Raw genomic sequence first — 24207 nt, forward strand, 5'->3', positions numbered from 1 at the left:
AAAATATTCACTATAATAATAGTTCAAAACATAAGAAAAAATATTAAGTAGTGAAGTTTGAAAATGGAAGTGAGAGAAAAAAGTAATAAAGAAATAATAGAAGAATATTATTTTAATAGAATAGAGAAAGGATAGGGAATGGGATGTAGAAGGTTTTTTAAAAATGAGTAAAATTTAGAATAAAATTATAGGGAGTGTCATTTTTAGCTAAAATTTAGAGAAAAATTTAGGGAATCGGATGGGAATGCTCTTAGTAACTCAACATGACAACATGGGATCGTATGTACCATGGGATCGTATGTCACGATGACGTACGATCGTAGCTCTTGTTTCCTACCTCTACGACAAACATGGTACAACGTATTATACTTTTTAAAATTTTTTCTATCATTAAACTTTTTAAAATTTTTTCTATCATTAAATTTTAGCATTAATATAAATAATTTCATAAGCATGATATTTTGTTATTAATTATTTATTACTTTTACTTCGAAAATACTTATTAATTTTCTATTTTGTGAGTTATTGGGCATAAATTAAGTTGAGATGATTGGTAAAGTTATAAACTAGTATATACTCATTTTGTAAAACTAGAAGAGAGAGTGAAGTTATAAAATTCAAGACCCGTTTAGAGAGTAAGATGAGATAAGATGAGATGAGATGAATTGAAATGATTTGTGAATAATAATATAATTATTAGTTAAAATTAAATAAGATGAAATAAAGTGAGATCTATATCCAAACGAGCATATCCAAATAAGTACATTTTCTCTTTATAATATTTCAACGAACTAAAATTTGTCTGAAAATGTTAAAGAGGATAATAATAAAAAGTATTATGAATAAAAACAATTCTTTTAAGGAATAGGGAGGTTTCCTTTGAGGCGCCTGGCCAGCGCTCTCTCAAAAAATATGGAACTTTGGCCCAGGCAGTATAGCAAGTTATACATTGTCATTTTACCTATAAAAACTGCAAAGAAATAAAAATTTCCGACTTTTTATTATTTCATTAATGGCGTTTCTCCTGTAACATCCTGTGGATAATAGTTGGGTTAACATTCTATGCTTCAACCTCTGATGGAGTACTCTGTTGCTGGTGTTCTTTCTGTTCTAGTTCTTGCTGCTGCTGTTGTAGTGGCTGTGGCTGCTGCTGGAGGTAAAGTTGATGCTGTTGTTGCTGCGGTAGAAATTGTTGGTGTTGCATCTGAAACTGTTGCTGCTGATTGTATTGTAGCTGTTGTTGCTGAAGCTGTTGCAACTGCTGCTGCTGAGAGGGCTGTTGTTGCTGGTAATGTTGTTGCAGTTGCAGTTGCTGCTGATACTGCTGCTGCATTAGCTGCTGATTAGGCTGTTGTTGCTGCTGTTGTTGTAGAAGAAATTGATGCTGCTGGTAATAATAATATTGCCACGCCTGGTTATATTCTTGGCTGTTCTGCATTGGATATTGAGATGTCTGCGAAGCAACATGAGGAGCAGGCAGTTGAGACTCAGATGCAGTGGCAAAATTCTGCTGCAGCACATTTTGCATTGGCCAGGTGTGTGTTGTTAAATTAGCGTGAGCAGCTGCTGCTTGATACTGATTCTGTGCTTCACTGCTTTGCTGAACTTGTGCATTATGAGAAGGTAAAGGCTGATTGGAATAACCTTGACTTGTAGGCGTTTGAGCATCCATTTCAGCCCGTGGGTACTGTTGTGGAGAGTTCTGGCGCTTTTGATGCAGTTTTCGTTGTGAGTGCCCACGAACGCCAAATTTAGAATGTCTATGGACTCTATCAGTATTATTGTTTTGACGCCAGTTTGCACCAATGTTTGCAGGAACCTGTGGCTGTTTAAGTGCCTGTGTTGGAGTAAGATTTTGCTGGTTTGATGAAGATGAGGGATTGACCGCTTCCATTTCAGATCTGGCAGAAGCTTGTGAACCAAATGGGCTGTACAAGGAACCATCTGGACTAGTACTACAACTGTTCTCTGGCAAGCTTCCATGCAACACACAAGTTTCTTGTGAAGCTTCACACCTGAGAGATGTGGAGGGACCTGAGACTGGGGATCTGTCCTTCTGAGTGACCAAGGAGAGATTCTCCAACAAAGGTTGCTTCAGGTCCTGTTCAGACTCATGACCACATTGTTCCTGAACATCATATTCTCTCAAGTATTCATGTGAATCTTGTACACATTCAGTTTCAAAAGAGATATGACTAATTAAGCCAACCGATGATGCGTTCGAATTGTAAGCATATTCTCTATGCTGCTTGGAAACTTCGGGAGTATCTCTCCTGTGCTGATCAGGAATTTCTGGAGACACCAGTTCTCCTTGGGCTACATCGCCAGGTGGTACATTTGGTTCAGCAGTATCGTCCCTGGTGCACTCCAAAACCACTGGGGATGGCTGTTTTACAATTTCCTGTACATTGCTATCAGATTCTGCTGATAGATGCTGGCAAATAGTAGCCAACTCAAACTGATTATCATCATTTTCCAAAGATGGCAGTTTCTGTTCTACTACTTTGGTTGGAGAATGGTCACACTGAGTATTATCACGATTTCCTGATGGTGACAATTTCTTCTCTTGTAAAGAGAGCTGGATCAAGAGGTTAGAACAAGAATCTCCAGATGGCTGACAAGATTTAGCAACAGAAGTTTCCTCTCTCCCTTCCTTAGCCGGTTCCAAGGTTTTTGTACCAGTAGCTGGGTGCCTATAAGGAGCAATCCTTAGAGAGTGTGGAAATAATCGTATGTGACGGTTCCACGCCCTCCTCAAATCATGGATAGTTCCACAATGGTCAACAAACTGTCATACATACGTAACAGGAGAATATAGATACAAGCGTTATAATTTAAAAGTAGAAACACATGTAAACTGGCAACTGTACAATAAAGTCTCGGTGGGTTTCAGCATAAGTGCAAAGGCACAATTTCAGGATCAGCTATGAACTCACTCCCACACAGAAACCTATTGAACAGAATGATAAACACTGCAGTAATATACAAGTTAAAAGAGAGATTTTGACCTCTAAATACAAGCTTGAAATATCCTCTGCATCTTTTGCATTCAATCCTTGAGATACGCTTGGTCCTGAAGATATTGCATCAGCTATCACAGATTCTACCACATTCCTATGCTTTGGCCCTTCATGCATCATTGTGAAATTTATCAACTCCTGCAGGAGTAACAATCAAGCATTTGAAGCAACACCTAATTTTTTAATATATTTTTGGAAACACACCTTGCTTGTAACCCTTAAACAAGCTCTTGTATGGTGGAAAGACTGTAAATCATTTGTGCTTCAGCATTTCAAATATGTATAACAGATAAATTGAAATTTAATAGAAACTTTGATGCTGACAGATATTCATATTTGCTATGGATTGAGATACCTGAAAATCCCCTACGCTGAATTATCTGCAAACCAGGCAGGGCTATAGGAGGATGTGGACCTTTCCTCCCTGTGCAGGTTATCCCGGGCAGGGCAACCAGCCCGAGAGGGTGGGGGCCACCTGCCCAAGGCGGCCCCCTCCCTGTGACACCCATGCCAGGATTGAGACTGCAGGGGACTGCAATTAATTTGCAACAGTATTTGTTCAAAGCAACATTAGATGGAAAAAGAACAAAAAACCTCTATAAGTAATTTGCAGTGAGGCACATGTTTGACACCATCTACTAAGACATCTCTGGCAGCATCTGCACTACCAGTTCTCTGCAAACCGAGAAGACAAGGAAAACAATTAATAACCATTTCTAATATCAGCATTCACATGTAAAAGTAACACAGAAGGTCGGATATACAAAAAAAGAACAGAGTATTCATACCCCAAAGGAGCTACAAAGGAGCCATAAGGGAGAAAAATCCTTCATAGAAAAGCGAAGCATGGACTTATATATTTATATTCTCTTCAAGTGCAAAGTTTTATACAAAATCAGCCGAAAAAAAAAACTTGGTTTGATGTATCAGTATCTCAGGCACAGACAAGCACACAGAAATACACAAACACAAATACAACATTTTGAAAATCTAAATTGATTTTTTCTGATAAGTAACAAAATTTCCTTTAAGAATGCAAAAGGGACAACCCAACCCAAGTACACAGGAAAATATATAAACTGATATTTCCATGCAGAACAGGAAAGGCCAATCATGGCAAGCAGAATGAAATGATTGCAAGACTGGCAGTCAATAAAGAAGTAGTTCGTAAATATAAACATAAAGCTTTTAAATAACTCTGAAATTTGAATCAGTACACAGGTAGTAATTGATAAGACTAACAAAATGGAAAAGTTAGGGGAGAGGGCCTGCATAAATCACCTACCACATATACATGACGAGAAAAGTGAACATATAAAATGGGAAGAGTATGCAACATCTTCTTCGTAGCAGCCATTTCTATTGCCTCTTTATATACATTAGAAGCTGCATTGAAATTTCCCTGGCAGTGTTGGAACACAAGCAAATCTAGTCAGTACATAGGGTCAAGTTTTCCTATTGAATGATAAAAGAGCAGGTGGCCGTAGTAATGGGAGAATGGGTCAGGGACACACCATACGCTTTTCCATGTTAGCCTTCAGTTTCACATTTTCCACAAAGTTGGAAGCTGATTCTGACTCACATTGCTGCAAACTGGCACGGGCCCCTGCTGTATCTCCTATTTGCTCCTTAAACCTGGAATTGAAAAGATGGATAACTGGCACTCTCTGCAGGGAACATGTTAGGAGGGAAATTAACATCATCAATCATGTATAAAGCAATGGATTCAAAGCATCTTATGAAAACAAGCAATCAAGCAAGTTCAGTGTTTCAATGACTAGTCACGTAATTAGGGTAATGTAAATAGAGAAAATCATTATGATGTAAGTCAATTTTCATAATGCCATTGAAGTCTTCACAAGGCGTATTGAGAAGAAAAGATTAGCAAGTTCTTCTGAGCATCCAAAAATATTCACATTGCTCAATACAGTGTCAGTTCAAATTGTTATCACATTAAAAAAGCTATGATAACTAAGCTATAGTTTTGGTTGGTGTCAAATTAGATTGTTTGGCAGGCAGCATATTCCCATATTGACCGAATTAGATTAATATTTCCACTAGCTTGAATTGCATACAAGGTAATTCATTGTAAAAAAAATCAAACATCCATGGTAACCAAAAATGCACATTCCTTTGCCAAATCGATCATTTGAGCAGTACCATTTCACTGAAAGAGAAAAATTAATATATATATATATATATATATACATTTTTCAATCCGTCAAACATAGCAAAATACAAAAAGTAAACATATCTAATTAACGCAAACATTCCGCATTTTATTTTTGCATTTTATAATTTTGCAGCTGTATGCTCAATTTAGTTTCAGGGACCTTCAAAACATAGCCTCATCATCATGTGTGGTGCCAGGAGCAGGTCCATTGTGACAATGCTCAAAGAAATAAGTTGTCAAAGCTCGAAGAAAATAAATAATAACCACTTTCTTGCTTATTCAATTATGTAAAAGAGGGTATCAATCCTACAATCACCGTGTACAAAATTCAGTCAGTTTTGTCCACTAGTAAGTGTGCTGCTATGATCACACCCAACTAGGGAAGCCACTTCCGATTGCCCCCTCCTACCCCTTTTTACCCAGCAAAAGAAAAAAAAACCTCCATCTGTCTGCATCTTTCCTCAAATAAGTCATTTACATTTTGATTGTATTGCAGAAATTTATTATCACCATTGACTGTATAAATATATTGTAATCACAGAATGCAAACTTACTTTTTTTTATTACTTAAAACCTCACTATGGCAGAGTCCTTCAAACCCATCCCTGAGGAGTAAACCCCATATTGATGACCCGACCCACCAAAGCCATATAGAACTTACAAAGACATACTTTTAAAAGCAGAGTTTCCCCATAAGCATATGAGTTTTAGCATAAGAGTATATGCATAACTATTTTCAAGTTTAATGGAGCTTTTCATGGATTTGAAACACCACATTTTGCCTAATTGGTTAAGTAGCTTCAGATGTCCTCTGCAAGAAAGAAGATTTAGCCTGTTGTGCTGGTTCATGCCTTAAATTGCCCAACATCTTTCTTAAGTGAACAAAACATTAAAAATTGTGTAGCATATTTTAGTCCTATTAAACCCCTAGGGGTTGGCTCGAATAGTAAAGGCCATGGGCTTGGGGGTATACTCCCCCCAGGTATTGGGTGCAAACAATCTCTAGGGGCCATCGGACTAGGGGATTTTCTCCTTGAATTACCGGAGGTGCACTTGCAGGAAACTCCTTGCAGAGGGCCTGTGCACCCCCAGGATTAGTCGGAATGCTGTTCCTAGACACCCGGTGCCAATAAAAAAAAATATATATTTTAGTCCTTTTAATCTACACGCTAATTAAATTTGAAAAATTTCTCCATCTGCAATCATTACCATTTAGGACTCGTTTGGATAGTGAGATGAAATAAAATGATTTTAGATGAGTTGAATAAAATATTGTTAGAATATTATTTTTTAATATTATTATTGTTTTGAGATTTGAAAAAATTGAATTGTTTATTATATTTTGTATGGGAATTTGAGAAAGTTGTAAGGATGAGATGAGATGAGACGAGACGAGACGAGACGAGGTGAGATGATTTTTGTATCCAAACGAGCCCTTAGCATGTCCCAGTAACTTTCCAAGTATTCAAAAGGCACAATTTTATAGTAATTTCCTGATATGCCCTTTGCTTTGTTTGAGTTCTAATGTCATTAGGTACAGTTTTGGAAGTTTGCGTGAGTTATTACCAAGTATTTCTAACAATAACAGTGCATTAATAATGTCCACTTAAGCCATTGAATTTTGGGTTAATGCACTTCCCCCCTCCAAGCAAGAGAATGAGATGATGGGTGAGGTTACCCCTTCAAGCCCAGCAGCCAGTGGGGCGTATGAGTCAAGTACTTAGCAGAAATAAAATGATGTCCCATTAAGAAATGGAAATTTGAGAAGCAGTTAAGGCGCGGCCTTTACCTGACAAACTAGTGTTTCATGTGCAACCATGATAGTGAGTCAGCGGATCATCTACTCCTTCATTGCGAAGTAGTTAAGGTTCTATGGGATGACATCTTCACACGGCTAGGTATGGCATGGGTAATGCCTAAAAGTGTGAAAGAGCTTTTGGCAAGTTGGAGAGGACTCCGGGTTAAGGGACAGATCGCGGTCATTTGGAAAATGGTTTGTCTAACGTGGTGCACTTGGAATGAAAGGAATAGTCGCTGTTTTGAGGAGAAGGAACGTGCACCAAAAGAGCTTAGGGATTTTTTTTATCATACTTTATTACTTGGGCCTCTTCTATTGTACTGAATGGCACTTCTTTCCACGACCTTTATGTTGCTTTTCGCAGTCCTTAACTTGTATCTAGGCACTTCTGTATACCCCCTGCGTACTCAGGCCTTGCCCTTTTCTTGGTCTAATATATTTCTTCTTATCAAAAAAAAAGAAAATGGAAATTTGACATGGACAAAAATTCAGGACGAACAGTGTTTGACATTTAAATGAACTAGCTGACCAAAACTATTACACAATGTGTTCTGTTTAAGATGCTCCTTCAATGCCCGAAAGCTTAAATCTCCCTTAAGACAAGTGCCTCCAACTCTCAACCACCAAACCTATTCCCTTATATGTCATAAGGATTTCAAATTTTCATCCTGCAAAGACTAGTGCAGATTGGCTGGTTGAAAATGAATATATTTCCGAGGGTGGCAGATTAACTCTCATTAAGAGCACTTTATCTAACCTCCCTACTTATTTTCTATCCCTATTTCCGTTACCTGCAAGTGAGAAAACCTTTCGTAACTTTCTTTGGGGAGGTATTGGGGAGGAAACTAAGTTCCATCTTGTTGGTTGGATTAAAGTTTGCTCACCGATACCTTGCGGTGGGTTGGGGGTGCGTAATTTGAGAGTCTTCAACAAAGCACTTTTGGGGAAATGGTTGTGGAGATATAATAAGGGAGGGGGAGGATTTGTGGAGAGAAGTCATAGATTCAAAATATGGGAGTATTCGGGGGGGCTAGTGTTCTAATGAAGTTAGGGGGACATACGGTGTGGGGTTGTGGAAAAATATTCTAGCTAGATGGGGAAGATTCTCCAAGTTTTTCAGATTTACGATTGGATGAGGTCATGGTGTTTATTTTTGGCACAACGTATGGTGTGGTGAAAGGGCTATAAAGCAGGTGTTTCTCATCCTCTACCAAATTTCTATTAACAAAGAGGTTGTTGTGGCTGATTTATTGGTGTTTTCTAATGGTTCTGTCCATTGAAATGTTAGTTTTTCGAGAGCGGCTCAAGATTGGGAATTGGATATGTTTGCTGGTGGAGGATAGGATGATTTGGAATCCTGGTGGAAATAAAAAGTTCTCGGTGCAAGGTACCTCCTAAGATTGCTTTCTTTATATGGACTACATCTCTTGGGAGGATTCTCACCTCAAATAATTTGAGGAAACGTGGTCTTCTCATTTTAGATTGGTTCTTTATGTGCAAGAAAGACGGGGGGAATCAGTGGATCATATTTTGTTACATTGTGATGTGGCCCGGGGTTTATGTAATGAGATCCTTAATCAGATCAGGGTGGCATGGGTTATGCCTGGAAGAGTTAGGGATATTCTGAAGTGCTAGACAGGTATTAGGGGAAATGCCCACATCGTTGTTGTGCGGAGAATGATCCCTCATTGCATTATGTGGTATTTGTGGATGGAGAGAAACAATAGGTGCTTTGAAGACATGGAGCGTTTTTTGGATGAGCTGAAGCGATTTTCTTACAATAATTTACTCTCTTGGGCTTTGGCAATTATTTGTAATGCGGACAATCTTCATGATTTGATTGTATCTCTCACTAGTGCTTAGTTGTAATTAGGCATGTTCGATGTATACTCGTGGTGTACTTAGGCTATGCCTTTACTATCAATGAAATCTTACTTTTACTTATAAAAAAAGACTAGTGCATTACTCCACATATAATTTCACTGAGCATAAAATGTAAGTAGTCACCAATAGAGTTAGCAATGTGTTATTTTTACAACGATTTATCCTTCAATCAGAATCTTATCACTTACCATAAAAAAAGAAGATTTCTTTTAGTTTATCATATGCACACTCAGAGAAAGTTCATATTGGAGTTCATTGAGCGTTATAGATGATTGTTTTCTTTTGGCATATAGTTTCCATGGTTACAAGTTTTTATTCTGTTAAAAAACAACAAAAATGGTCAAATGAACGCTGCCACCCCCCCGCGGCCGTTGGCGATGATTGTTTTCGCTTGGCATATAGTTTCCACATAGTTACAAGTTTTTATTCGGTTAAATAAAAATGAATATGGTCAAATGATAACATGTCAGTTTTCTTTTAACACCCCCCCCCCAGGTCCCCAAATAATAGTCTATATTTCCTTTTATGGCTACCAGAATATATCTGTAAGAATTTTTTTTTTAACACTTTCACCAATAGCCTTCCTAAATTGTACTTTTTGCGAGAACATTTAAAAGTACAGAGTAATCTTGGAAAGTGGAAATACTTAGGTAGGATAGTTACTTAAAACTTTTATGGTTTTAAGTGGGACATTAATTTACAGGGAAATTTCTTTGTTCACCCCTAAACTACCACCCTTTTATCGAATTGCGCCTTCATTCATTGACATATTACATTTGTCATCGTTTAAATTAATAAACAATAATAATAAAACAAAATAAAAAAAAAGAAATAATCAAAGTTGGAAAGAAAAAAGAGGGCCACCCATGCCTACCCAACCACCCCTTGGATGGCCCAAATCAGGCCATCAAGGGGTGTCCGCCAGATGGGTAGCCAAGATCGGGCTGATGGGTGGCCCTGGCTGGCTACCCATGGTAATGGGTGGCTCTCCTTTTAAATTTTGGGTTTTTATTTATTGTAAATGAAGGGTAGTTAGGCCATTTTCAATTATAGAGAGGATGCTTTAGACAATTTACTCAGTGGTCCAAGGTTCCGTAATATTTAACAGGTTAGTTTGAGGGCGTTCAAATTGAAAGAAAATGGTACTTTAGGATACCGAATTGTTGGTTTTGGCAGCTTGGGGTGCAATTTAAAAAACAATTAGTAGCTTCAGGTGCAAAAAGAAGTTTTCCTTTAATTTAGAGATAGAGGGAGTAGTAATTTGTCAGATCAGCAGTAGAAAATCATTAATGTAAAAGAAATGTAGGTGCAACAAATTTTCAATTTCTACAAAAACCAATAGACAAAATATTATGTTAGAGGACATGGTTGTAATTAGTATAGTTCATGAGTATACAATGGTCATTTGTATGTAGTATGTATAGGATGTTGAATGTAAATGAAAATACGAATTCATTCTCTCTCTCGGTCGACTACATGGTATCAGAGCAAAGTGTAGTCAGTTAGTGGTGGTTGTGCGACGGAGCTAGTGGTGCTTGTGGTTGTGCGACGGAGTTAGTGGTGGTTGTGCGACGGCGCAGTGGTATCACCGTCGTTGTCTGTGGTGGTTATCGCCGGCGACGCGTTGTCGTTGGTGGCTGGTATCTGTTTCAAGTTTTCCCGGTGACCTCAGGTGCCGTCTCCGGTACTGGACACCAGAATCAAGATCGCCGGCGTTTTCTGTGCACACCGGTGTGTCTCCCGTCGTCATCGGCTGCCGGAATCCCTGTTTATCGCCGGCGACGTCGACGTCTCGGAGTGGTTGGTGGCAGGTCTCTACTATCCTGTCCTCGACTACGTATGCCCCTAATCCGGAGTAAGGTCTTATTTCTATCCAGTATAACGTATGTTTGGTAACATGTATACGGTAAACTTATTCCTGTTTAGGATAAGTTATCCTCATTCGGGATAAGCTATTCCAGTTTAGGGTTAGTTTTTAAGCCGGTTCCGGAGATCCCCGAAACGCACCCGATACAGGCCGAAACAACCCGGTATATACCCGAAACAGAGCGGTTCAGACCCGATACAGGCCGGTTCAGACCCGATACAGGCCGGTTCAGACCCGAAACAGGCCGATTTTGAACCGATACTTGCTTGTTTCGGCCGGTACAGGCTTGTTTTGACCAATACAGATCCGAAATTTGGGGTTTTAATCCCAATTTTTCATCCATATTTCATATGTTGTGTATTCTTGACTCCAAGTTGAATTGTTGTGATACTTTTCTCCATGACAACTAAATTTGAGTCAATGTCTCTTGCACCAAACATTAGTATGCCTATGACTTCGGTGAAGTTAAATGGAAAAAACTATATGTTGTGGTCAAAATCTGTTGAAGTGTTTTTGAAAGGCAAGGGTCTTTGTCGTACTCACTTGATTGATCCAATGCCTAACTCAGCTAGTTCTACATTTGCTCAATGGGAGCAAGAAGATGCTCAAATACTGTCCCTAATGTTGACCAGTATTGAGCCTAATATTTGCACCAGCTTAATACATTTTGACACTGCTCAAGAGGTGTGGAAGCATCTCAAACAGATGTATTCAGGTGCTGGGAACATAACCCGTATTTATGAGTTGTGTCAGCAATTCTTTGGGTTGGAACAGGGTGCTTTGGACCTAGAAGAATATTATTCTCAAGTGATAAGCATATGTGAAGAACTCAGAATGTATCAACCTATCACTTCTGATGTTTCAAGTATGCTAAAACAACGGGAAGATTTTAATGTTGTTCGGTTCCTTGTTGGATTAAAACCTGAGTATGAGTCAGTGCGTTCTCAAATTCTGGCAAGTCCACAACTTCCTCCATTTCCTGATGTGTTCTCTCGACTTCAGCGAGCCACATTATCTGGACAAGGATCTCAGTTTTCTTCAGATCAGAGTAATGAGAGATCCGCTTTAGCTGCCTCCTATGTTGCTCCCGGTGGGCGTGGAGGCCGGAGTGGTAGAGGTGCACGTGGGGGGCGTGATACCAGAGGTAATCGCACTCGAGGTCGTGAATCTCGTAAGTGCACTCTGTGGTCGCACTAACCACTCGGTGGACTATTGTTGGGATCTCCATGGTAGACCATCTGGATCCGTTAATCAAGCTATTTGCCAAAATGCTACATCACCGTCAACGAGTTCCGACCCGACTCCAGAGATGATTAGCATATCGAAGGATGAGTATGATCAGTTTTTGGCTCGCACACGAGCGACTTCATCTTCCATAGCTACTCATGCCCATTCAGGTACAGCGTCTGCCTGTCTTGTCTCATCTACTCAAGATCCATGGATCATCGATTCAGGAGCTAATGAACATTTGACCGGTTTGTCTTATTCCTTATCTAAGTTAGATACTTTGACATCTCCAAAGAGTGTTACTCTTGCTAATGGTTCTCTTGCTAAAGTTACAGGCATTGGATCCACTAAGCTCACCGATTCTATATCCTTGTCATCTGTTCTATATGCTCCTAGTTTTCCCTTTAGTTTGTTGTCCATTAGTCAAATTACTCAAACTCTTCAATGTTCTGTGACATTTTATCCCTCTGTATGTATCTTTCAGGATCTCAAGACGGGGAAGAAGATTGGTACGGGGCATGAAGCTGGTGGTCTGTATTACCTTGATGTCAAACAGTCACCCACTCGAGCCCTCACATCCTCATCATCTGCTTTTGAATGGCATTGTCGCCTTGGACACCCATCTCTTACTCTTTTGAAACGTCAAGTTAGGAATCTTGAAAATGCACCTTCCTTTCCTTGTGAAGCATGTCAGCTTAGCAAACACCATCGTGTGTCTTTTGTACCTCGAGTTGATAATCGAGCATCTAGTTCTTTTGAATTGGTTCACTCTGATATATGGGGACCAATCAACATTGTATCAAACAAGTTTCAGTATTTTGTTACATTTGTTGATGACTATTCTCGTATGACATGGTTGTTTCTAATGAAGGCACGATCTGAACTTCTTTCCATATTCAAAGTCTTTCGGAAAGAAATTAAAACTCAATTTAGACAAAAAGTTCAAGTTTTGCGTTCTGACAATGCTAAAGAATACAAATCTAGTGCCTTTGATACTTACTTAAGTAATAAAGGAATTGTTCATCAAACTTCATGCGCTTATACACCCCAACAGAATGGGGTGGCTGAACGCAAAAATCGACATTTGTTAGATGTAACCAAAGCACTTTTATTGCACATGCATGTTCCTAAACGTTTTTGGAGTGATGGTGTTCTTACTGCGTGTCACCTTATTAATCGTATGCTTTCGTCAGTCCTCGATGGTTCCTCCCCATTCTCCATCTTGTTCCCTTTGTCTCCACCTTTTTCTCTCCCTCCCAAAATCTTTGGGTGTGTTTGCTATGTTCATAACCTTGGCCCAGGCTTTGATAAGCTTGATCCACGTGCTACCAAGTGTTTCTTTGTTGGTTATTCTCGGACTCAAAAAGGATATCGCTGCTATAGTCCTACTCTTAGACGTTACTTTACTAGTGCTGATGTCACCTTTTTTGAGTCCATACCCTATTTCTCGACAACATCTTCAGTTGTTGAGTGTGATCCTCTACCATTACCTACTCTTACCCTTTCTCCTGCACACTCACCCACTTTTACCCAATCCTCCTCTATTCCTTCCCTTGTTCCTTTATAGGTGTACTCGCGTCGTGTGCGGCCCCCGGCTCCCATGCCTCCACCAATCTTGTCTCTATCTTCAGATCCTGAGTTACCTACTGCTTCAGACTCTCCACCTATTGCTCTCCGAAAAGGTACTCGTTCTTGTGTTACTCAACATCCGATTGCCAAATATGTCTCTTGTCATGCCTTATCTCCATCTTTTTCATGCTTTACTTCTCAACTTTCAAAACTTTCTATTCCTAAGACAGTTCATGATGCTTTATCTGATTCGGAATGGAGGACAGCTATGAAAAATGAAATGAATGCTCTTCACCATAATGGGACATGGGATCTTGTTCCTCTACCACCTGGTAAACACCTTGTTGGTTGTAGATGGGTATATACAATCAAATTTCATTCTGATGGGTCTGTTGAACGTCTGAAAGCCCGCTTGGTTGCTAAGGGTTACACTCAAACTTATGGCATTGATTATGATGAGACTTTTTCCCCAGTTGCCAAAATTTCTTCTATTCGGGTATTGATCTCTCTTGCTGCTAACTTGGATTGGCCCTTATTTCAGTTGGATGTTAAAAATGCATTCCTCCATGGCGACTTAAATGAGGAAGTGTATATGGAGCAACCACCTGGGTTTGTTGCTCAGGGGGAGGATCGAGGTACTGTGTGCAAATTAAAAAAGGCATTATATGGTTTGAAACAATCTCCTCGAGCATGGTTTGGGAGGTTCTCTGATGCTGTATTAGCATTTGGTCTTCATAGATGCCAAACAGACCACTCGGTCTTTCATCTACACAGTGATGCAGGTCATATTTTGTTGGTTGTATATGTTGATGACATTGTAATTACTGGGAGTGACTCAGCTGGAATTGCTAGGCTGAAACAATTTTTACATGATCAGTTTCAGACAAAAGACTTGGGCAAACTTAGGTACTTTCTTGGAATTGAAGTCGGTAGATCTAAAAAAGGTATTAACCTATCTCAAAGAAAATATGTACTTGATCTTCTGGAAGAAACTGGCATGTTAGGTGCACGACCTATTGACACTCCTATGGACCTAAATCGTAAACTCTTGAAAGATGAAGGTGAGTTGTTTGGAGATCTGAGTCGGTATCAAAGACTTGTTGGAAAATTGAATTATCTTACTATCACTAGACCTTATATCTCTTATGCAGTGAGTGTAGTGAGTCACCTTGGGATGCTGTAATCCATATTCTTCGTTATCTTAAGCGAGCTCCTGGCCTTGGACTATTGTATAGACCAAATGGACACCTTAGAATTGAAGCTTTTTCAGATGCTGATTGGGCTGGATCTCCTTCAGATAGAAGATCGACTACTGGATATTGTACCTTTGTAGGAGGTAACTTGGTTACATGGAAGAGTAAGAAGCAAACAGTAGTAGCTCGGTCTAGTGCAGAAGCCGAATACAGAGCAATGGCTCACACTACTAGTGAGCTAACATGGTTGCAACACTTTCTTCAAGAGATTGGGTTTCCAGCTCCTGTCCCTCTTCAGTTATTTTGTGATAACCAAGCTGTAGTGCATATTGCATCTAATCCTGTATTCCATGAGAGGACTAAACACATTGAGATTGATTGTCACTTCATTCGGGATAAGATACTAAGTGGTGACATTTCTACACCCTTTGTGAAGTCTGCTGATCAACTTGCAGATATGTTTACCAAACCATTGTGTTGTAGTCGGTTAAAGTTTATTTGTTTCAAGCTAGGTTTATATGATATATATGCCCCAGCTTGAGGGGGAGTGTTAGAGGACATGGTTGTAATTAGTATAGTTCATGAGTATACAATGGTCATTTGTATGTAGTATGTATAGGATGTTGAATGTAAATGAAAATACGAATTCATTCTCTCTCTCGGTCGACTACAATCACGTAATTAAAAAAATTGGTGTGTTCACAATGGAGAAATGTAGATCTGTTTATGAGGAACACACCTTCAGAAAGTTTAGCGTTGCTCGGTCCATTGCATGATTGGCTATTTCTCTTCCTCCCTTGGTTTCCATGAATTCCACGTAACGCATCCAGAATTCAGGGTAATTTGCACAAGGAATCAAGCACCTCTCATAAAGTTTAACAGCCTGCCATCAATAAAAAGTGTTAGGTATCCTTCAATAGGAGTGGGAGGGGGGAACAAAAGGATAATAGAAAACCACACCCAATCAAAATCCCCTTGCATCTCAACAAAGTCCAGATAGTGATGCCAATTCTCCAATTGACTAGAATCTAACGGCTTCACATGGAAATAAGACCTCCGGATATTAGCCTCAAAACAACAAATTTTTTCATTCAACTGGCATGCTTCCTTATAGAACAATTCTCCCATCAACAGGTATTTTTGGAGAGCTTTAGATCTAGCAAAGCCAGCAGTTGGATCCAGCAGGTCCTTGATGATGCGAGAAATTTCCTCATTCTTAAACCAAATAGGGACTTTGCTATCAAGCACAGGTTCTGCCAGTGATTCTTCAGCAGCAGAAATGCTCGGGAATTCCATTTTCTCTTCCCATGAGGCAACCAACTTCTTAAAACTGAAAATAAATGGAACTAATATCTGGTAAGTATAAACTTAGATGCTACAACCGACCGTAGAAAAATGATGGTAAAACATTGCTGTACAATCATGATACAAGAAAACATAACAAAAATTAACTGCAAGGGATACATTATGGCAAATTCTTGAACAACATGGGATTCAAAGTCCTCATAGAAAATACATAATTGTACCACTTGAATATGTCTGGTCAATGATGAAGCAATCATTTATCAGACCGATTAAATCCTGCACTTAGTAGGCTGGATGTTGTTTAACCAATAAACTCAATTTAGTGTGTATAAGTAAAATATTGGAAAGAATCATTGATTGCTAAAAATAAAAGTTCGAATAGTATAACTTGGGGGGGTAGGGCAGAAAAGAATACAAAAGAAAACTGGGTGTCCAAATTCCTTTTGGGCAAGTAAAGGCATCCTCATTGGCCTATCACATTGAACAATAAAAGTAAGACACAAATGTACCACATATAGAAACTTTTCCCTTTTTCTTATTTCATAAGCTTTTAAGTTCCTTAAGCAACTTGGTTAGAAATGGTTTTATGGCTGGTTTTTCAGTAGGTGATTCAAGTAGGGGCTTTATCTCAATCTCACACTTATTATTTGCAAATGACACACTAATCTTCTGCGAGGCAGAGCAAGCACAAATTAGAGCACTGAAGGTGCTCCTATTCTGCTTTGAAGCAGCGTCAGGGCTAAAAGTTAACTTTGAAAAGTCAGAGCTAGTACTAGTCGGTAATGTCAGTATCACTCGGCATTTGGCCAGCACACTTGGGTGTAAGGTTGCTTCTCTTCCTATGTCATATTTGGGATTGCCGTTGGGGGCTGCCTCTCGGGCTTTATCTGTTTGGGACTCTGTTATGGAAAAGATAGAACAAAGATTGGCAGGATGGAAGAAAGTGTACTTGTCAAAAGGTGGCCGGACTCTTATTAAGAGTACTCTTTCTAACTTACCATCTTATTTTCTGTCTTTATTTCCTATTCCTGCTAGCATGGCAGCACGGATTGAAAAATTCTATTGAGATTTTTTATGGAGTGGGATGGGGGATGGATTCAAGTTTCATTTAGTTAGCTGGGATAAGATGTGTAGGCCAATTCCCTCTGGTGGTTTGGGGCTAAAAAACTTGAGAATGTTTAATCGGGCCTTACTCGGGAAATGGCTTTGGAGATATAACATGGAACCGGAAGCTCTTTGGAAAATGGTGGTCAATTGCAAATATGGTAGTGGTTAGGGGGGTTAGTGTACTAAAGAGGGGAATGGGAGCTATGGTGTGGGGGTTTGGAAGCATATAAGAAGAGAGTGGGGGTTGTTCTCTCGCCATACTAAACTGGTGATGGGGGAGGGTACTCGCATAAAATTTTGGCGTGATATTTGGTGTGGGGAGGAGGCCCTAATGGATTCTTTCCCATCCGTATTCTGAGTGGCATGCAACCAAGAAGCTTCAGTGGTGGATCTTATAGTTCAATCAGGGAACCAAGTCCAATGGAATGTCCCTTTTAATTAGGGCTGAACAAATAAGCTGCTTACCCGACCCGACCCGTTTTTCCGAATTGAGCTGACATGAAAACCCAACCCGTTCACAGGTAAAATCGAAAATGGGGAATTGGCCACACCGTTTCTTATTTTAACGGGTATTACCCGTTACCCGATCATTTTCATTTCCACATGTCCTGCTTTCTCACTGTCTCAACTCGAACCACACAAGGACAACAGTTTCAACTCGTGTATCTCTCCCACGCAAAAACGAGCGCCGACTCCTCAACTCGGAGAGAGCCACGGTGGGTCTCAGTGGAAGTCTGTGATCGAGGCCTTGAAGAGGAAATCCACGAAGAGGTTCTCCATCATTCCCTTGCTGACTGCGAGCCATAAGTTTTCCGCAAAGAATCTAAGGATTGACAACGATGGGATTCCTATACCCAAGCCGTCTTGAAGGAGCTTTGATTATGCCGAGCTAGCAGCCGCTACGGATAATTTCAATTCCAGTAATCATAAGCATTTCTTTTCCCTCTGTTTTTTTAAATAATATTTTCATTAGAAATATAAACATTTGAACCCTCCCAATCATCTTTGATTATCCCCATCAAAATGATATTTACCTACAACCATTCCACCAAATTTAGTTTATTTTATTGCAAAAAATATTGCTAATGAAACTGTACAGTGAGCTCAGGCATACTTGTTTGTTGGACTGATCCACCTCTGAAATCATTCTAATTCAGTTTATTTTATTGCAAAGAACAAAAAAACTGGTACAGTGAAATCATTCTAATTGGATGCAATTTTCCTGGCTTATTTTTTGTATAGATGAAAAAATTAAAAGAAGAAGAAGAAGAAGGGAAAAAAATAATAATAAGTAAAAAAACCAAAAAATCGGGTCAGAATACCCGTTCCTTCAGAAACTTTTCGAGTCGGGTAATCGGCCAACCGGAATGCCTCTTTATCGGGTCGGGTCGGATGAGCAGTCCTACTTTTGACAGGCAGCTCAAGATTGGGAACTAGACAATTTTGAGACTTTTTTCATACTTGTTTATTCTGTGAGACTAAACGGATTGCGAGCTGACAAGCTGTGGTGGAAACCTGCGAGTAAGGGCATTTTCTCGGTTAGTTCCTTCTATAAGGCCCTTACCTCTCTTCCAAATACGCATTTCCCTTGGAGAAGATTGTGGAGGAATAAGGCACCCCCCAAAGCTCTTTTCTTCACTTGGACATCGGCTTTGGGTAAGATCTTGACAACTGATATTTGCGAAAGCACCGAGTAATTATTTCAGATGGTGTTGTATGAGCAAGAAAGCTAGCGAGGCTGTGGATCATCTCTCGTTACACTGTGAGATAGCAAGAGCTGTGTGGAGCGAAGTGTTCAGTCGATTAGAGTTAAGTTGGGTGATGCCATTTTCAGTGGTGGAGTTATTGGCCAGCTGGACAATTCCAGGTGGTGCTCCACAAATCAAAGTTGTATGGAAGATGGTACCGATATGCATTATGTGGTGCCTATGGTGTGAACGTAATGAGCGGACTTTCGAAGATAAGGAGCGGACGCTAGAGGAGCTTAGATCTTTATTTTTCCATACCTTATTTCTTTGGGCTCTAGCTGTTGATTTTAATGGCCTAAATTTTCAGGATTTTCTTGTTTCCACTGTAACGACCTACATAGGCCTAATCCTTTGTATACCATCTTGTGTACTTAGGCTTTGCCTAATTTTTATTAATACTATTGTTTACTTATAAAAAAAAAAAAAACAAGTTCCTTAAGTAACTGGCGAAAAAGAAATTAAGAAAAGCAAGACATACCGATCATAATAATGATTTAACCTTTTGGTTGGGAACCACAGAGCTTGGATACAAATGTGCGCTAGGGAGCTCCATTGTTGTTGAGAAAACTCAAATTGGATGTATTTGTCCCATAAAGCATGGCACAAGTAATCTTTTCCAACAAAGGAAATGCCTCTTTGAAACAATCTATGACAGAATATCAAGAGGAAAACATCATTTGCCTTTGAACCAGTACATTTGTCTCATTAATCAAGAAGATACAAGGTATTGAAGAGTTCAGCACAGGCAAGCTTTGCTCAGAATATCTTTAAATAATAAAACCCCCAAGAACTTGTCAGTGTGTGTAACAATCAATCATGCCTTGTGTAATACTTGCACCTGAGTAACCAGAGTCTGAGGTGCACTGTTGAGTTGAAATATGATACTGTGCGCATCTTTTTAACTTTTTAGAGAATAATAAGCATCCCCCTAATAATGATTAGGAAACAAAACTTTTAATTAAATTATTTCCTATTTCTAAGTGAGAGTCATATGGCATCACTCAGCCTTCAAGATTGTATTCTACCACTGAGAACTCCAACAGCATCAACTCTGCTTGTCTCATAATATGTACAGTTAGTAATATTTAAGGAAGCTAAAGTTAAGTCTCTTAAATATTGAGATTACCTACGAATATCAGATGGATCCTCAAAAGCTGACATACTGAAGCTACAGTAGTCAACCCAAATGCCAACAGAATATGTCGCTGATTGAACAGCTCGTTCAAAGATTTCAACAACCTTGTCAATGGTACATAGGCGTGTTTTATGATCAGCGTACTTCCTCCAGTATCCATAGCACAGGGGAAACTCGGACAAGAAGGAGTCATAAACTGAACATATTTTTTCAATGTCATCCTGCAGTACTTGGAGAAAATACCTTATTTGCAGTCAGCATACAAGTCAATCTAGGAGCATAAAAAAAGAACAATTAAGTCGTAACTGAAGCAATGGTGGAAAGTAGGCAGAAATTCTTAGAAGAGCAGTGTCCAAGTCTGCATGATATGCAAAAGAAATCTACTCAAGTCGCATTAGCAGATAGAAGACCAAATTAAACATATCAGGAGAAAAATAATAGGATAACTTCCAAAAATAAAACAGTCCTAAGAAAATCAAAATTTGATCTTAAAGGAGTTCATATCTGTCAAAAGCTTGCCTGTTATTCTCCATCCACAACAATTCCAGTCAAGCATACAGGTGATGTTCCAAGAATCATGTTTTCCAAATATCTCATTCCACCACATAAGTTTTGTCAAAGGCCCCGGCATCGCCTGATGCACAAAAAATAAAGGGAAAGCCAACCCCTACATCTCCCTCACTACTAAACATTTTTAAAGAGGAGATGCTCCACCACTTCTTTTTTTTTTTTGAAGACCAGCTTTTCAGATCTTCTATTCATACAATTCCAATAGGTGTCTCTATTGATCGACATCTTCAATCGTTAGAATGCGGTAAAGTAAAACCAGTTCTTTTCTCCCCTTTTTTTTTATAAGTAAGAAAATTATTGATCCTTATAATTAGGCATAGCCCAAGTACACAAGTGGTATACAAGAGAGAAATAACTATTATAGCCTACGAACAAAGAAAGAAGCATACACGTCATTAAAATTAACCCCCTCTAATACAATAGCCTTAGCCCAAAGTAACAAAGATTGGAAAAATAGCTCTCTAGTCCCCCTCCTTGTGTGAGCGTTCTCTATTTTCAAAACATCTTCCATTTCTCTCATTCCATATACACCACATAAGACATAGGGGTACCATCTTCCAAACCTTTGCTAATTGGCGATCTCGCATTGTTTTAATAAGCAGTTTTGATCGCATTAAAAAAGAAGAATACCATCAAACACACATGATATATACAAGAGAACCTCATAAAAAATTATACTGATTTTCAGTGGATCAAGATATTCCAAAAATAGAGCAAGAATATGGAAGACTATAAAAGCAATCATCTAGTGTTAGGGACGAGGCCAAGGGGGGGGCCTTGGCCCCCCAAGGCTCTGACCCAAAAAATATATATATTATAACCAAGCAATCATCTAGTGTTAGGGACGAGGCCAAGGGCAAGGCTCTGACCCAAAATATATATATATATATTATAACCTTGTTTAATCTGTATATTGCCCTTAGCTTTTGATATTTTTTTTCTTGTTCTTGTCCACAATTCATAATTGGCATTGGCCAATGCTCTTAAATGGCCAGTCTTAAGAGGTGCCTTACAAATTGTCAACAATTTTTAATAGATCTTTCTTACATATAATCAAATTCGAATCTGGTCTCATTTAAAATTTTATGGTAACTACATTTTTTTTCCTGTTTTATTTCAAGAAATTAAATTAGAATATAATATTCACATTAGATTATTTCTCGTTTAAAGTTTGGGTGAAACTTTAAAAGAGAAACATATTCTAATTTAATTATCTGCGTGAAACATATTTAACAAAAAACCCCATGTTCACTGGATAGCTGACTATGTAGTATGCAATTGCGCTACTTAAAAAAAAAACTTTTAAAAACTTTTACATATATGACGTTACAGCTATACATTATTCAGCAAAATACAAAACTTAGTCTATGGTGTATATATTACCTCTTTTTTATAATTCCTATATAGATCGTTTCCATAGTTTTAACCTCTTCTCTTAATTGCAACATATGAAAAGCTTAGATATAAAATTACCGGAATTCATGGAAGAATGCAAGTTTGAAATTTATTTTTTTCTTTCTTATTTTTTACTCGGTTTTTTTATCAATTTGCTAAAGGTGTTCCTAAAAAAATTCAATTCAACTATTTATTCTAGACCTAAAAACCTGGCCTCTCCAAACTTATAATCTTGGTTACGTCCCTACTGTCCACTTGCATAATGATCTTAAAAATAATTGCATTAAGTAACTAGGACAGCATTCCAAACCACAATACATGTACAAAACCTTCACTCATGCACTCTATGGACCAAAGCGAAGTGTTAGGTTCACAAAAAGATCTCACGGAAGTAAAGCTTACAAAGTGACGTGGCTAAATGTGATACGTTGGATCTTTTTTTTTATTGGCACCGGGTGTCCGAGAACAAAGTCCTGACCAATCCCAGGAGTGCACAGGCTCCCGGCAAGAAGTTTCCCGCAAGTGCACCTCCGGTAATTCAAGGAAAAGTTCCTTCAATCCGATGGCCTCTAGAAATTGTTTGCACCAAAGGGATTTGAACCTTGGACCTGAAAGGAGCATACCACTAAGACCAAGTCCTTTACCACTTGAGCCAACCCTTGGGGGTTTGATACGTTAGATTTACCACTAAAAAGTGTTTTACAATCTAATGTATCACAACAAACCACATAATTTGTGAATTTTATATTTGTAAGCTCTCTTTGTGAACTAAACATTTCTCCTGACCAAAAGGTGTACCAATTGCCTCTCCTGCACATAACTCATAATTGCTGCCCCTCCCAATCCTCTTCATTGCAGACCCCCAAAGCTACTCACCTAAGGCGTAAGCCACCAGTTTGCAAGGGAAGAAGGGTCGCCAACCATTCAACCAAGTAATATTTAATCTCCTCCCGGACACCAGCCTATAGAACACAATGAACTAGAAATAACATCGTAAAGACTTAGTGACCTCTATAAAAAAGCAGGAATCTGCTTTCACTGTTTCGCAGCAGCATCATTCTGATCATTAATGAATTAATTAACTAGAAAGAAGAAACGATTAGGAAAACAGAAAATTTACGTGGGTTGCAATTGTTCAATTCAGTGTTCGGAAACCAAATCAACAAGGTAAAGCTATTTAAAATTCTGAAGCGTGGGCATGAGACTTACAGGATAACTTTTCTCAATGTGCGAAATCAGTGATGCCCATTCGTCAAAGTCTAGTGAGCCTTTAGTAATAAGTTCATCAAGCTTGAGCTCATCAAAACCGACTGCACGAAAAATCAACGTTTAGTGGTAAGCTTCTTAGCTCAATAAACAGCTCATTCAACCCCAATTTCCAAATTTGATGAGCTCTCATCAGAGTATAAAAGTCTTCACTTCTACTTGCTATGAAATTCCAAATTTTTTGCTTACCCAAAAATATCCGAAACATTCATTATTAGCTGAATGGAAATCAACGGCGAAAATGCATCACAAGGCATGGAAATTAGGCATAAAAACTAGGAGGCATTAGAAGAGAGAGAGAGTTATACCCGGAGACTCTGAATCCATGGGTCAAGCCGGTGTTTCAGCACTAGAAATTTAAAACAGAAAGCCGCTTGCTTTAGGGTTCCGAATTGAGAGAGATGAAGGTGCAAAGCAGGACTGTCAGTGAACCAAAGCCGTCAGGTTATCATCGGACGGCTGCAGGTGCACCGTGAGGCCACACCCTTCCTGTAGTGTTTAAAGCTTGACTCTATACGAAATATAAGAAAAATAAAAATGAAAAATGCTGCTCGTCCAGGGAACCCTGTGGTATTGCGTCTGACGTGATAAATGCAACGACATCGTTTCTGTTTCCTCAAGATAGAAGAGGCTATGGTAGCCTCCTTTTCCATTTTGTCCCGATCTTCACCAAAATTACTCTTTTCATTCTCTTTGTCTTCGTCTACATCCTCACGAAACCCCACCGTCTTCTCCACGAAGTCACCGACCCAAGAAGCCACAGCCCGCCTAGCCCAGTCTTCGGCTTCGTTTGGATGACAAACATCTCTCAACTCATCATTACAATTTTTTCAAATCCCAACATAAAATATAATAAACAATTCAATTTTTTCAAATTTTAAAATAATAATATTATTAAAAAATAATATTCTAACAATATCTTATCATCTCAATTCAACTCAACTCAACTC

At 38.9% G+C, this 24207-nt stretch overlaps 1 protein-coding gene across 1 annotated transcript; it reads right to left on the reverse strand.

The window, feature by feature from the left end:
* Window positions 1–749: 749 nt before the first annotated feature.
* On the reverse strand, window positions 750–23757 carry LOC108998032. Its single transcript, XM_035688084.1, has 11 exons — window positions 23566–23757; window positions 23201–23301; window positions 20018–20247; window positions 19370–19537; window positions 15692–16061; window positions 15471–15614; window positions 4535–4687; window positions 4306–4422; window positions 3615–3695; window positions 3009–3158; window positions 750–2788 (listed from the first exon to the last, which is right to left on the reverse strand). Exons 1-11 carry the CDS (start codon window positions 23582–23584, stop codon window positions 1061–1063), a joined length of 3261 nt encoding a protein of 1086 aa, XP_035543977.1. The 5' UTR covers window positions 23585–23757; the 3' UTR covers window positions 750–1060.
* Window positions 23758–24207: the final 450 nt, after the last annotated feature.

The sequence above is a fragment of the Juglans regia genome, chromosome 3 (genome assembly GCF_001411555.2).
Source record: "Juglans regia cultivar Chandler chromosome 3, Walnut 2.0, whole genome shotgun sequence".
In the NCBI taxonomy this organism is placed as follows: domain Eukaryota; kingdom Viridiplantae; phylum Streptophyta; class Magnoliopsida; order Fagales; family Juglandaceae; genus Juglans; species Juglans regia.

Coding starts and splice junctions, on each gene's coding strand:
- LOC108998032 (XM_035688084.1), bottom strand. Junction 3,159..3,614: donor ACTGCAAATTACTTATAGAG/GTTTTTTGTTCT, acceptor TTACTCCTGCAG/GAGTTGATAAATTTCACAAT. Junction 2,789..3,008: donor TTTCAAGCTTGTATTTAGAG/GTCAAAATCTCT, acceptor TATGTATGACAG/TTTGTTGACCATTGTGGAAC.